Source organism: Lithobates pipiens, unplaced genomic scaffold, assembly GCF_037356315.1.
Source record: "Lithobates pipiens isolate NorthernLeopardFrog02 unplaced genomic scaffold, aLitPip1_a1.2 Scaffold_16, whole genome shotgun sequence".
Classification (NCBI taxonomy): domain Eukaryota; kingdom Metazoa; phylum Chordata; class Amphibia; order Anura; family Ranidae; genus Lithobates; species Lithobates pipiens.
In genome coordinates, this window is record NW_027507748.1 from 152,145,472 (window position 1) to 152,161,321 (window position 15,850).

Genomic DNA, 15,850 nt, shown 5'->3' on the forward strand with positions numbered 1-15,850 from the left:
CAAAGTTGAGCGAACAGTCCCCGCGTGTGTACGCGGCCTAAGTTTCTATGGATGTACCAGCCAGATAGAGGGACACTGAAGTTGATAAATCCAGTGTGTTTTTGCTTTTAAATGCACTGTTGGAAATTATTAAACTGAATTTTGTGATTCCAGGGCCTTTAGCTAGACATTATTACTGTCTTAGTAAACACAGTTTGGCTAGTTGCACAAAGGAAGTATGTTGCCACTAAACCATGGATCTTTATTATATAGTCCACATTTTTTATTGAGGAGACCATATGATACTACATATGATATAACTTTATAAACAAGATCCATTGTGCTGGTGACATATTTCCTCAATGCTTTCTCAATGGTTAACCAGTTGGCAGTTGCTACAGCACCTTTCAACTTAAGGCCCAGCAATTAGTGCAATGTAAATATAAGTAGTGGTTGATTGCATAGACTGACTTTTTGGTAGGTTTGTCCTTAAAGTGTTACTAAACCCACAACAGTAAAATCAGTCTGTATATGAAATAAAACAGGGCTCAAAATTTCAAGTCCTGAGCTATTAGCCAGGCCTCAAGGGTTACTCACCACCAGTTGCCCGCCCCTAATTCTGCCCCTAATCAAGCCCTCATAAATTATCTCATGAAATGACACGTAAATGTTTTTGCAGAATTAAGTTACAAAAATAAATATTACAACTTTATCAGTTCCCCTCAGCACAGCCCCACCTTTGCCCACCAATGCAGCATGACCTGTGCCCATTATTGCAGCATAACCTGTGCCCATCATTGCAGCATGACCTGTGCCCATCATTGCAGCATGACCTGTGCCCATCATTTCAGCCTCACTGTGCCCATCATTGCAGCCTCGCCATGCCCCCATTGCAGCCTTACCGTGCCCAACATTGCAGCCTTACCGTGCCCAACATTGCAGTCTCACCATGCCCCACATTGCAGCCTCACCGTGCCCAACATTGCAGCCTCACTTTGCCCAACATTGCAGCCTCACTGTACCCCCATTGCAGACTCACTGTGCCCAACATTGCAGCCTCGCCAGGGTGGAGGAAGAGAGAGGGTGGCTAGAGCATGACAGAAGGAAGAGGAGAGCCACGGGGTCACCGAGCAGTATAGCACACTGTTACAGCTTACATTGAAATTGTCTCTGCTCTGCTCACTGTCACACACAGTCCTGCCCCCTCCTGACCCCATGCCTCTAATAGACAGAACACATCCCAGCATTGGACCTGAATTCTGTCTATCACAGGCGCGGGGTTAGGAGGAGGCGGGGGTGTGTGTGACGGCAAGCAGAGAGGAGGCAATTTCAATGTAAGCTGTAATAGTATGCTATACCGCTCGGTGACCCCATTGCTCTCCTCTTCCTCCATGCTTTCTTCCACCAGAGCAATCACTGGGAAAATGGCTCCCAATCAACCCCACCCGCAGACAGTGCTCATCCCCCCCCCCCACTCCCAGACAGCCCAGCTCGTAAGCCCTCATTTTCCACTAGCAAAATGTGAGTAGGCGAGTGGAAAATTTAAGGGCTGCAGTTAAGCATGTTGGTTATACTCACTGTGATACCTAAGGGGTTAATCCGGTGCATTGTGTAAAAAAAAAAAAAAAAAAAAAAAGGCTGATTGATCCTGTCTTCTCTGATCCTCCCCTTTTTTTACTATCTCCAATCAATTTGCTGATAGTACAGAGCCTTAGGCCGCGTACACACGGGCGGATTGTCTGCCCAACTTAGTCCGCTGAACCGTGTTTCAGCGGACAATCCGCTCGTGTGTGGGCTTCAGCGGACTTTTTCAGCGGACAGTCTGACGGACTTAGTCTTTCGGAATTTCCGTAATTTTGTTCGTCCAAACTTGGTTTCAGCGGACAATCCGCTCGTGAGTAGGCTAGTTCGACGGACTAAGTATGGCGCATGCTCAGAAAGGATTTACACGGCCGAAGGTTGCATTGCAGTGTATTGGACGTCGAATTTCTAGTCCCGTCGTACGTGCCGTACACGTCATCGCGCAAGCTTTCGGCGGACTGTCTGTTCATCGTGTGTGGTCAAGTCCGTTCATTCGAAAGTTGGACGGACTGTCTGTCGGATTGTCTGACGAACTTAGTTGGGCAGACAATCCGCCCGTGTGTACGCGGCCTTAGAGGTACTCGGCACATGCTCATTTTGGTGTGTATTGCTAGAGAGTTTTTTTTTCTTGGGAGGGTGCATGTGATCAGTACAGAGCAAATCAGCACTGTCCAGACAGAGGGTCAGGGGTCATGCAGCCTCATAGGATAGTCAGAGGAGAATGAAAACTCCTCCTATAGTGATGGACGAACTTCCGACGGGACGTTTCGCGAACGCGAAACGCGAACGGACACAAACGTTCGCGAAAACGACCGTTCGCCGCGGGCTCCATTGACTTCAATGGGAGGCGAATTTCGCAAACCTTTAGGTCGAATTTGCGGCCACGGGGTAATTATTAGGGGGTAGCACGTAGTCCCACCACCTGGACAATAGCATAATACATGTATGAGGTGAATTTGGGATCGATAACTACAAGCATTTTTTTTTTATTTGGGAAATTGTTCTGACAATTCAGGACTATGGAGCTAATGAAGGCAATGGAGGAGAGGGAAGGTCAGGGACCAGGGTAGGCAAACAAGAGGGTGCAGGAGATACAGAGCACTGACAGCAGCACCGTAATACAGAGCACTGACATCAGCACCGTGACATACAGCGCTGACAGCAGCTCCGTGACATACAGCGCTGACAGCAGCTCCGTGACATACAGCGCTGACAGCAGCTCCGTGACATACAGCGCTGACAGCAGCTCCGTGACATACAGCGCTGACAGCAGCTCCGTGACATACAGCGCTGACAGCAGCACCGTGACATACAGCGCTGACAGCAGCTCCGTGACATACAGCGCTGACAGCAGCTCCGTGACATACAGCGCTGACAGCAGCTCCGTGACATACAGCACTGACAGCAGCTCCGTGACATACAGCGCTGACAGCAGCTCCGTGACATACAGCGCTGACAGCAGCACCGTGACATACAGCGCTGACAGCAGCTCCGTGACATACAGCGCTGACAGCAGCTCCGTGACATACAGCGCTGACAGCAGCTCCGTGACATACAGCGCTGACAGCAGCTCCGTGACATACAGCGCTGACAGCAGCTCCGTGACATACAGCGCTGACAGCAGCACCGTGACATACAGCGCTGACAGCAGCTCCGTGACATACAGCGCTGACAGCAGCTCCGTGACATACAGCGCTGACAGCAGCTCCGTGACATACAGCACTGACAGCAGCTCCGTGACATACAGCGCTGACAGCAGCTCCGTGACATACAGCGCTGACAGCAGCACCGTGACATACAGCGCTGACAGCAGCTCCGTGACATACAGCGCTGACAGCAGCTCCGTGACATACAGCGCTGACAGCAGCTCCGTGACATACAGCGCTGACAGCAGCTCCGTGACATACAGCGCTGACAGCAGCACCGTAAGCAGCCCCAGGAGGAAGTCAGCACAGCACAGGGATGGTGTGATCCCCTCATAATAAGAACCCCCAGGAGGAAGTCAGCACAGCACAGGGATGGTGGGAGCCCCTCATAATAAGAACACCCAGGAGGAAGTCAGCACAGCACAGGGATGGTGGGAACCCCTCATAATAAGCAGCCCCAGTAGAAATATGACACCGCTCAACCTCTTCAAAGAGGAGGGTAGGGGCATATAGTACGGTGTGCTTTTTTGGGTCAGGGAAGTGAGCCAAATGAATTAAGAAGGTCTGTGTGCTTGATTCCAAAAATTGTTTATAGACATATACATGGTCTACTGATCACATGTGTTGAATTCCTCCGAGATCCATGCCTCATTCATTTTTAGAAATGTGAGGTAGTTAACACTGTGGTGAGCTAGGCGAGTACGCTTATCGGTCACAATCCCCCCTGCTGCGCTGAACGTCCTTTCGGACAGGACACTGGATGAGGGGCAAGCCAACAGTTCGATTGCAAATTGGGCAAGCTCTGGCCAGAGGTCAAGCCTGCCCACCCAGTAGTCTAGGGGTTCATCACTCCTCAGAGCGTCCACATCGGCCGTTAACCCAATGTAGTCGGACACCTGACGGTCTAGGCGTTCCCTGATGCTGGATCCGGATGACACCTGTCGATGGGTCGGCTGAAAGAATGACCTCATATCCGAAGTCACCAACACATCTTCAAACCGGCCTCTTCTTGCAGGCGCTGTTGGATTGGTACCCGCAAATCCTTCTCTGGGAGTGGGAATTGCTCCTCTGCCAGCGCACGCAAAAGCAGAATGCAGCATTTCTCGAAGCAAGGCCTGGAAGTGCTGCATTCTGACAGCCCTCTGCGACGGCGGTAACATTTCCGCCATTTTGTGTTTGTACCGGGGGTCTAAGTACGTTGCCACCCAGTACTGGTCCTTGACCCTCATGCTTTTTATACGGGGGTCCCTATTAAAACACTGGAGCATGAAGGCCCCCATTTGCACTAAAGTGGAAGCGGTGTGGTGGCCTGGCTCCTGCTCATCATCCAGGATAATGTCGTCCTCTTCATTCTCCTCTCCCCATCCTCGCACAACAGGGATCCCAGAAAGGTTTAAAGCATGCTCTTCTTGCTCCTGCTCATCCGCCCCGGCACCATCCTCCTCTGACTCCTCATCAGACTCCTGTTGTTGACTTGTCTCAGATAGAGTAGCCCCCCCTGGGAATTCATCCAGCATTGCGACTTCCTCATCTTCCCGCTCCTGCTCCTCCACAGCCTGATCAATGACACGACGCAATGCACGCTCCAGAAAGAAGGCATAAGGTACCATGTCACTGATGGCGCCATGGCTGCGACTGACCAGTTTGGTGATCTCCTCAAATGGCCGCAGAAGTCTGCATGTGTCGCGCATGAGCAGCCACTGGCGCGGTGAAAAAAAACCCAGCTCCCCAGAACCGTTTCTTTCGCAGAGTTCATACAGGTAGACGTTAACTGCACGTTTCTGCTGGAGCAGCCTATCAAGCATATAGAAGGTTGAGTTCCATCGCGTCGGGCAATCGCAAATAAGACGTCTGACCGGCAGATGGTGTCGCCGCTGAATGTCAGCAAGGCGAGCCATGGCCGTGTAAGATCTTCTGAAATGGGCCGAGATTTTCCTTGCCTGCCGCAAGATGTCCTGGACCCCAGGGTATTTGACAAGGAATCGCTGCACGACCAAGTTTAAGACGTGTGCCATGCACGGCACGTGCGTGATTTTGCCCTGTTTCAATGCGCTAAGCAGATTGGCACCGTTGTCACACACCACTTTACCAACTGTCAAATTGAGCGGTGTTAGCCACTCATCTGCCTGTGAACGCAAAGCTGAAAGGAGTGCCGGGCCAGTGTGGCTCTTTGCTTCCAGGCACAACAGACGCAGCACGGCATGGCAACGTCTCACCTGGCATGTGGAATAGGTTCTGGGGAGCTTGGGCGGTGCAGTGGAAGAGACGCTAGCAGCGGAAAAGGAGGAGGCAGCTGAGGAGGAGAGGGAGGAGGATGGAGTAGGAGGAGGAGAAGAAGAGTCAGGCCTGCATGCAATCCGTGGCGGTAAAACCAAATCTACACGGGTGCCACGGGTTACATGCTTGACGGCCGTCAGAAGGTTCACCCAGTGGGCAGTAAAACTGATATACCTTCCCTGCCCGTGTTTGCTAGACCACGTGTCTGTGGTCAGATGTATCTTGGCACCGACACTGTGTGCCAGAGATACATTCACTTGCCGCTGAACATGGCCATATAGCTCTGGGATGCCCTTCTCTGAGAAATACTTCCTTCCTGGGACCTTCCATTGTGGTGTTCCAATGGCCACAAATTTGCGAAAGGCCTCCGAGTCCACCAGTTTATATGGCAGTAGTTGGCGGGCTATGAGTTCTGACAAGCCAGCCGCCAACCGTTGGGCAAGAGGGTTATCCGGCGTCATCATTTTTTTACGCTCAAACATTAGGCCCACGGAAGCCTGCCTTTTTGCAGAAAAATGTGAGCTTGGCGTGATGGAAGGTGGAGTGGAGGACAATTGTGAGGAGAGAGGAGAAGGAGAAGTAGAAGACGAGGCTGGACGGTGAGAGCCTGCAGTGTGGCTTTGTGTGTTCCGTTGCTCCCACTGGGCTCGGTGATGGCTGCTCATGTGCCTTCTTAAGGCGGTCGTCCCTAGGTGAGTATTGGGCTTACCGCGACTAACGCGTTGACTGCAAAGATTGCAGATGGCAACGCTATTGTCAGCAGCGGACACGTTAAAAAAAGCCCACACTGCGGAGCCATGTGCCGGTGTCCTGGGAGCGCCAGATGTGACCGTACATGGTCGATGACTCGCTCCTGATACATTTGCAGTCTGCTTTGTCCCTGCTGTGCAATGTAAGTCATTGCTGCTTCTCCTCCCTATCTGCTGGTCCATATCTCCCTCTGAACTCCCCTCCTCTTCCTCTCTTGTGGGCACCCACGTGACATCACTAGACACGTCATCATCAACGTCACCTTCCCCACCGCTATAAGTAGAGTAGGCAGCAACACCGGGGACCAACCTCCTCCTTGGGCTGATCTGGGTACTGGCGTCAGACTGCTGAGTAGCGCTTGTTGCTACCTCCTCTTCCTGATCCAATACCAAGAGTGGCTGCGCATCAGAAATGTCCTCTTGATATGGATCGGAAAATAATTCCAGTGACTCAAGCGGAAGGTATGTGGTGGTGGTGGTGGTGGTCGTGTTGTTGGTGGTAGTGTCTTTGGGGGTGCACATAGCAGAGAGTGAAGAAGAGGGTGCAGATCGAGAGGATGAGGAGGGTGCAGAAGAGTAAGGCTGAGCGAGCCACTCAACCAAGTCTGGTGCATCCTTTAAAGTAATTGAACGCACCTTCTGCAACTTCCCACTTTGGCTCAAGCCTGTTGCTCCTGCCCTACCCCTACCACCCCTGCGGAAGGGCCTGCCTCTTCCTCTGCATGTCATTTTTTAAATGACCCTGTGACAAAACTCTTAGTCCCTATACCGCTGAAGGACTGCTGCAGTATAGGTGAGCGGTCAGCAGTGGTGCACGTCAACCCTATCTATTGTGGACCTATAGCGGTCCTTACAGAACAGCAGACTGTACCGCACTCAAGCCTATGTACCGTAGCACCCTATACCAAGTTACCAGTCCTTATAAGAACTTTTGTGGACCAAGCAGGTTGTGTATTAGTGTTTAGCAGACTGTACGTCAGTCCCTATACCGCTGAAGGACTGCTGCAGTATAGGGCAGCGGTCAGCAGTGGTGCACGTCAACCCTATCTATTGTGGACCGATAGCGGTCCTTACAGAACAGCAGACTGTACCGCACTCAAGCCTATGTACCGTAGCACCCTATACCAAGTTACCAGTCCTTATAAGAACTTTTGTGGACCAAGCAGGTTGTGTATTAGTGTTTAGCAGACTGTACGTCAGTCCCTATACCGCTGAAGGACTGCTGCAGTATAGGGCAGCGGTCAGCAGTGGTGCACGTCAACCCTATCTATTGTGGACCGATAGCGGTCCTTACAGAACAGCAGACTGTACCGCACTCAAGCCTATGTACCGTAGCACCCTATACCAAGTTACCAGTCCTTATAAGAACTTTTGTGGACCAAGCAGGTTGTGTATTAGTGTTTAGCAGACTGTACGTCAGTCCCTATACCGCTGAAGGACTGCTGCAGTATAGGGCAGCGGTCAGCAGTGGTGCACGTCAACCCTATCTATTGTGGACCGATAGCGGTCCTTACAGAACAGCAGACTGTACCGCACTCAAGCCTATGTACCGTAGCACCCTATACCAAGTTACCAGTCCTTATAAGAACTTTTGTGGACCAAGCAGGTTGTGTATTAGTGTTTAGCAGACTGTACGTCAGTCCCTATACCGCTGAAGGACTGCTGCAGTATAGGGCAGCGGTCAGCAGTGGTGCACGTCAACCCTATCTATTGTGGACCGATAGCGGTCCTTACAGAACAGCAGACTGTACCGCACTCAAGCCTATGTACCGTAGCACCCTATACCAAGTTACCAGTCCTTATAAGAACTTTTGTGGACCAAGCAGGTTGTGTATTAGTGTTTAGCAGACTGTACGTCAGTCCCTATACCGCTGAAGGACTGCTGCAGTATAGGGCAGCGGTCAGCAGTGGTGCACGTCAACCCTATCTATTGTGGACCGATAGCGGTCCTTACAGAACAGCAGACTGTACCGCACTCAAGCCTATGTACCGTAGCACCCTATACCAAGTTACCAGTCCTTATAAGAACTTTTGTGGAACAAGCAGGTTGTGTGTTAGTGATTAGCAGACTGTACGTCAGTCCCTATACCAATGAAGGACTGCTGCAGTATAGGGCAGCGGTCAGCAGTAGTGCACGGCAACCCTATGTATTGTGGACCGATAGCGGTCCTTACAGAACAGCAGACTGTACCGCACTCAAGCCTATGTACCGTAGCACCCTATACCAAGTTACCAGTCCTTATAAGAACTTTTGTGGACCAAGCAGGTTGTGTATTAGTGTTTAGCAGACTGTACGTCAGTCCCTATACCGCTGAAGGACTGCTGCAGTATAGGGCAGCGGTCAGCAGTGGTGCACGTCAACCCTATCTATTGTGGACCGATAGCGGTCCTTACAGAACAGCAGACTGTACCGCACTCAAGCCTATGTACCGTAGCACCCTATACCAAGTTACCAGTCCTTATAAGAACTTTTGTGGACCAAGCAGGTTGTGTATTAGTGTTTAGCAGACTGTACGTCAGTCCCTATACCGCTGAAGGACTGCTGCAGTATAGGGCAGCGGTCAGCAGTGGTGCACGTCAACCCTATCTATTGTGGACCGATAGCGGTCCTTACAGAACAGCAGACTGTACCGCACTCAAGCCTATGTACCGTAGCACCCTATACCAAGTTACCAGTCCTTATAAGAACTTTTGTGGAACAAGCAGGTTGTGTGTTAGTGATTAGCAGACTGTACGTCAGTCCCTATACCAATGAAGGACTGCTGCAGTATAGGGCAGCGGTCAGCAGTGGTGCACGTCAACCCTATGTATTGTGGACCGATAGCGGTCCTTACAGAACAGCAGACTGTAACGCACTCAGGCCTATGTACCGTAGCACCCTATACCAAGTTACCAGTCCTTATAAGAACTTTTGTGGACCAAGCAGGTTGTGTGTTAGTGATTAGCAGACTGTACGTCAGTCCCTATACCAATGAAGGACTGCTGCAGTATAGGGCAGCGGTCAGCAGTAGTGCACGGCAACCCTATGTATTGTGGACCGATAGCGGTCCTTACAGAACAGCAGACTGTAACGCACTCAGGCCTATGTACCGTAGCACCCTATACCAAGTTACCAGTCCTTATAAAAACTTTTGTGGACCAAGCAGGTTGTGTGTTAGTGTTTAGCAGACTGTGCGTCAGTCCCTATACCGCTGAAGGACTGCTGCAGTATAGGGCAGCGGTCAGCAGTGGTGCACGTCAACCCTATCTATTGTGGACCGATAGCGGTCCTTACAGAACAGCAGACTGTACCGCACTCAAGCCTATGTACCGTAGCACCCTATACCAAGTTACCAGTCCTTATAAGAACTTTTGTGGACCAAGCAGGTTGTGTATTAGTGTTTAGCAGACTGTACGTCAGTCCCTATACCGCTGAAGGACTGCTGCAGTATAGGGCAGCGGTCAGCAGTGGTGCACGTCAACCCTATGTATTGTGGACCGATAGCGGTCCTTACAGAACAGCAGACTGTAACGCACTCAGGCCTATGTACCGTAGCACCCTATACCAAGTTACCAGTCCTTATAAGAACTTTTGTGGACCAAGCAGGTTGTGTGTTAGTGATTAGCAGACTGTACGTCAGTCCCTATACCAATGAAGGACTGCTGCAGTATAGGGCAGCGGTCAGCAGTGGTGCACGTCAACCCTATCTATTGTGGACCGATAGCGGTCCTTACAGAACAGCAGACTGTACCGCACTCAAGCCTATGTACCGTAGCACCCTATACCAAGTTACCAGTCCTTATAAGAACTTTTGTGGAACAAGCAGGTTGTGTGTTAGTGATTAGCAGACTGTACGTCAGTCCCTATACCAATGAAGGACTGCTGCAGTATAGGGCAGCGGTCAGCAGTAGTGCACGGCAACCCTATGTATTGTGGACCGATAGCGGTCCTTACAGAACAGCAGACTGTACCGCACTCAAGCCTATGTACCGTAGCACCCTATACCAAGTTACCAGTCCTTATAAGAACTTTTGTGGACCAAGCAGGTTGTGTATTAGTGTTTAGCAGACTGTACGTCAGTCCCTATACCGCTGAAGGACTGCTGCAGTATAGGGCAGCGGTCAGCAGTGGTGCACGTCAACCCTATCTATTGTGGACCGATAGCGGTCCTTACAGAACAGCAGACTGTACCGCACTCAAGCCTATGTACCGTAGCACCCTATACCAAGTTACCAGTCCTTATAAGAACTTTTGTGGACCAAGCAGGTTGTGTATTAGTGTTTAGCAGACTGTACGTCAGTCCCTATACCGCTGAAGGACTGCTGCAGTATAGGGCAGCGGTCAGCAGTGGTGCACGTCAACCCTATCTATTGTGGACCGATAGCGGTCCTTACAGAACAGCAGACTGTACCGCACTCAAGCCTATGTACCGTAGCACCCTATACCAAGTTACCAGTCCTTATAAGAACTTTTGTGGAACAAGCAGGTTGTGTGTTAGTGATTAGCAGACTGTACGTCAGTCCCTATACCAATGAAGGACTGCTGCAGTATAGGGCAGCGGTCAGCAGTGGTGCACGTCAACCCTATGTATTGTGGACCGATAGCGGTCCTTACAGAACAGCAGACTGTAACGCACTCAGGCCTATGTACCGTAGCACCCTATACCAAGTTACCAGTCCTTATAAGAACTTTTGTGGACCAAGCAGGTTGTGTGTTAGTGATTAGCAGACTGTACGTCAGTCCCTATACCAATGAAGGACTGCTGCAGTATAGGGCAGCGGTCAGCAGTAGTGCACGGCAACCCTATGTATTGTGGACCGATAGCGGTCCTTACAGAACAGCAGACTGTAACGCACTCAGGCCTATGTACCGTAGCACCCTATACCAAGTTACCAGTCCTTATAAAAACTTTTGTGGACCAAGCAGGTTGTGTGTTAGTGTTTAGCAGACTGTGCGTCAGTCCCTATACCGCTGAAGGACTGCTGCAGTATAGGGCAGCGGTCAGCAGTGGTGCACGTCAACCCTATCTATTGTGGACCGATAGCGGTCCTTACAGAACAGCAGACTGTACCGCACTCAAGCCTATGTACCGTAGCACCCTATACCAAGTTACCAGTCCTTATAAGAACTTTTGTGGACCAAGCAGGTTGTGTATTAGTGTTTAGCAGACTGTACGTCAGTCCCTATACCGCTGAAGGACTGCTGCAGTATAGGGCAGCGGTCAGCAGTGGTGCACGTCAACCCTATGTATTGTGGACCGATAGCGGTCCTTACAGAACAGCAGACTGTAACGCACTCAGGCCTATGTACCGTAGCACCCTATACCAAGTTACCAGTCCTTATAAGAACTTTTGTGGACCAAGCAGGTTGTGTGTTAGTGATTAGCAGACTGTACGTCAGTCCCTATACCAATGAAGGACTGCTGCAGTATAGGGCAGCGGTCAGCAGTAGTGCACGGCAACCCTATGTATTGTGGACCGATAGCGGTCCTTACAGAACAGCAGACTGTACTGCACTCAGGCCTATGTACCGTAGCACCCTATACCAAGTTACCAGTCCTTATAAAAACTTTTGTGGACCAAGCAGGTTGTGTGTTAGTGTTTAGCAGACTGTGCGTCAGTCCCTATACCGCTGAAGGACTGCTGCAGTATAGGGCAGCGGTCAGCAGTAGTGCACGGCAACCCTATGTATTGTGGACCGATAGCGGTCCTTACAGAACAGCAGACTGTAACGCACTCAGGCCTATGTACCGTAGCACCCTATACCAAGTTACCAGTCCTTATAAGAACTTTTGTGGACCAAGCAGGTTGTGTGTTAGTGATTAGCAGACTGTACGTCAGTCCCTATACCAATGAAGGACTGCTGCAGTATAGGGCAGCGGTCAGCAGTAGTGCACGGCAACCCTATGTATTGTGGACCGATAGCGGTCCTTACAGAACAGCAGACTGTACCGCACCCAAGCCTATGTACCGTAGCACCCTAGACAGACCAAGTTACCAGTCCTGATAAAGAGCTTTGTGGAACAAGTGAGTTGTGAATGATTAGCAGACTGCAGCAGAAGGGCAGCAGTCAAGTATAATATTCTTTCTATATTTGGAAGAAAGAATATTATACGTGTACAAGCCTATTACCGTACCACTGATACCAGTCCTGAAAAGAACCTTTGTGGAACTAATAGTAACAGCAAGTCTTTAAAATTATCCTCACTGCCTGACACACTGCTTCCTGCCTGTCCCTATACAAATTGGCAAAAAAGAGTAGGCTGGAACGATTAGCTGGAACAGCTCTTTTGTGGACCTGATAGTAACAGCTAATGATGATGATGATGATGATGATGAAGAAAGACTAATCTGGCTGAGCTGTCCCTAAAATAGCAGCATACAGCGCTCTGTCCCTTTATCTAAACTGACAAAAGAAACTCAGGCTGCTGACCTAACACCTATACCAGTCCTGAAAAGAACTTTTGTGTACCAAATAGCTAGCGTTTTCTCTGTCCCTACTCCACACAGGATCCTTTCCCTACAGTGACAGAAGAAAGAATGTAAAATGGCCACCGGATCGGGTGTATTTATAGGTTAGGGGGAATGTCCAAGTGTCCATGAGCTGTCATGTCTCAATTGGTTGTCCTGTAACACATGATAAACGTGTCACGAAAGGTTAAAGTTCTTGTATACATTAAACACGTAAGTCCGCCGGGGCGAACGACGGAAAAAGGCGTTCGAACCCGCGGACGGCGAAAGTCGGAAATTCGCCGCGAAACGACCGCCGGGCGAACCGTTCGGCCATCACTATCCTCCTACAAGCTTTAACCATTCCTCAACCGGACTCTGATGGAAGTCACATGTCTGCTATATACTGCTGATGAGAAAAGGTATTTAGCAGTTTATATTTACTAAAATAATTGCATTTCCATGTTCTGTGTACAGTATAAGACCAGATATAGTGAATGCAGAGTCCTGGGTTTAGTAACACTTTAACCACACATGGCAACATCTGACAGATAAAGCCATTTAATATTCAAACTAAATAAACTGATCTCGGTTTTACAAATAGTGTAGTCAAGTAATGACCACATGCACTATACAGTGTTAATAATGCTGTCCAATTGGCTTTTGATTTGTGGCTAAGCATAGCAATGTAAATTGTAAGAAAAAAATAATGAAATATAGGCACCTCTGACATAAATTGTTTCTGCAAACTAAAGTGCTTTTAGTTTTTTTTACTAATCTTTTCATGGGGCAGAAAGGACATAAATCAGAGTAGTACTCATACACCATAATCAAGAACTCCCATACAGTTTGCTGCTATAACACATAGTCCATTTCTCTTTTGTATTGTCTTCAGCAGATACCTGTAGGTCGGACCATAATTATTGATTGGGCGCAATCTCCAGTACACACATTCTTCCAGTAGATGTGGCTTTTGCCATTCAGCATGACAATGTAGCAATTATCATACCACCAGCCACCATAGGATGCTGCACAGTTACTGGATGTGCGGTCCTGATCTTTGTCCTTTGTAGAGAATTTCATGTTGTCATGGATAGTGTTTGAGTCAAATGTGGCAAGAAAGTCCCCTGCAGTGCCTGAGTACCTGCCTAAACGGAGTGTATATCCATTAACCTCTTTGTCAAGACTAAAGATATCATAATCGGCATGCCACTCCTTCTCCGCTTTGTCTTTTAGTAGGAATCGAACCATGTAGACCTTCTGAGAGGTGAGAAGATGAATGTACTCATTGCCCAGCCAGTAATCCTGCATCACATTTCCAAAGCCATACTTGTAGGTGGTCCAGGATTCAAGCCATGTGAGTTCAGTTTTAAATGAGTTCTTCTGAATTACAGTCCAACCCTTACCATCCTCATCCACATGGCAATAGACTACCAGTGGAGGTGATGTGTGGGGCTTGATTACATAAACACCACTTGGGCTGTCTTTCGGCAGCTTATCACAATCAATAGGGAACCCTAAAAATATAAAAACAATAGGTGAGTCCATATACCTTGTGATGCACACATCACTGAAGTAGTACTACATTACAGATAAGCAAAGTTTACAGGATGGGATAATACTTTCACAACGAGAGTGAAGAAAAGTGATATTAAAAGGTTTTTTTTTTGGATTTTATAAAAAAAAAAAAAAAAACGTGTAATACTTACCTGCTCTGTGCAATGGTTTTGGGCAATGGTTTTGCACAGAGCAGCCATGATCCTCCTCTTCTCGTGTCCCCCGCCAGCGATCCTGGCTTCAACCTCCCCTGCTGAGTGTCCCCATAGCAAGTTGCTCATGTGTGCTCGCTTCCATGCCTCACTCAGTGTGTTACCAACTACTGAAGCCCAAACAATTGTCTCTTGTCTCCGTTATCTTCTTCTAGGGACAGCAGTCCCAGGAGTCCAGGAACCCTCCCTTATGAGGAAAAAACAATCTGCTCAGGCCTCCTGTCTGTTTATTACCTCCCCAGACACCTTCTGGATTCCCCTCTTCCAGGGATTGGCTAGGGCATGATAAATATTCAACCAATCATTTGAATCTCCCTCACTATCACTATGCTCTGGAAGCTTTTTTCAGAGGCAGGGGGAAGCAATCAAGCTCATAGCTCAGGAACCCTGATAAGATTAAGGATCCATTCACAATAAAAATCACGTGATTTACATTGCTACTTGATGTGACTTTGACGCAATTTTGTTACAACTTTGGCTTTGACAAATGTGATTGTTTTGTTTGCTCTACAAAGTCTTTAGACATGTGCAGAATGGAAAAATTGATTTAGTTTTGTTTGGTTTCTTTATTTTCTAACAAATTCCAAATTTTCAGAATGATTTGAATTTGCATTGGTCGAAAATTGATTGACTGATTTGAATTCTGTGTAAGGAATAGCTGTTTGTTAAGGAGCGGACCAGGAAGCCCGGCTGCCGCATCCTTAACAACCAATGACTCCTCAGCCGTCATTGGGCTTCCCCATTGACAGCTGAATGTAAAAAAAATAAAAATAAAAATATATCGGCAATGAAAAATAAATGAAAAAAATGCCATACCAAAATTAAAAACAAAAATTACAGCCCCAAAAATCCATACCAGACCCTTATCCGAACAGGCAGCCTGGTAGGCCAGAAAAGCGGAAGGCTGCTCGCACGTAAACCATACCAGGCCACAGGCCCCCACCCCCAAAGAACCTTGTCCCCATGTTGATGGGGACAAGGGCCTCTCCCCCCCAACCCTGTTTGGCGGTTGTGGGAGGTCTGTGCGAGGGACTTATTGGACTCTGGAAGCCCCCTTTAACAACAGATCCCAGCCCCCCCCCCACTACTGTAGGTGAATGAGTATGGCCTACACATCCACCAAAAAAGTGTCAAAAGTAAATAAAAACACAACACAAGTTTTTGACAATTCCTTTATTCAAAAATCAAAAACAAAATGTCCTCCGGTGTAAACCCATCATCAATCACGCCACCCGCCGCTGACCTTAAAAAAGGAAAACAAAACAAAACATATGGCCCAGATGAAGGCTCCAGTCATCTGTGAGCTCTGCCATGTGACAACTTTTAAATAACTATGAGGTGGGGCCACCCAGTGACATCACAGGGTGGCAATGCCCCCTTGTGACATCGTTAACCAAGGGCATGCTGGGTCAGTGATGTC

At 48.8% G+C, this 15,850-nt stretch overlaps 1 protein-coding gene across 1 annotated transcript in view; it reads right to left on the reverse strand.

Moving 5' to 3' along the window:
* The window catches only part of LOC143984115 (uncharacterized), a 33,044-nt gene that overhangs the window by 2,411 nt on the left and 14,783 nt on the right, over positions 1 to 15,850 (reverse strand). The window contains exon 3 of the mRNA XM_077484429.1: positions 13,564 to 14,178. Coding sequence (XP_077340555.1) covers positions 13,564 to 14,178 — 615 coding nt within the window. The remainder of the gene's footprint in view (positions 1 to 13,563; positions 14,179 to 15,850) is intronic.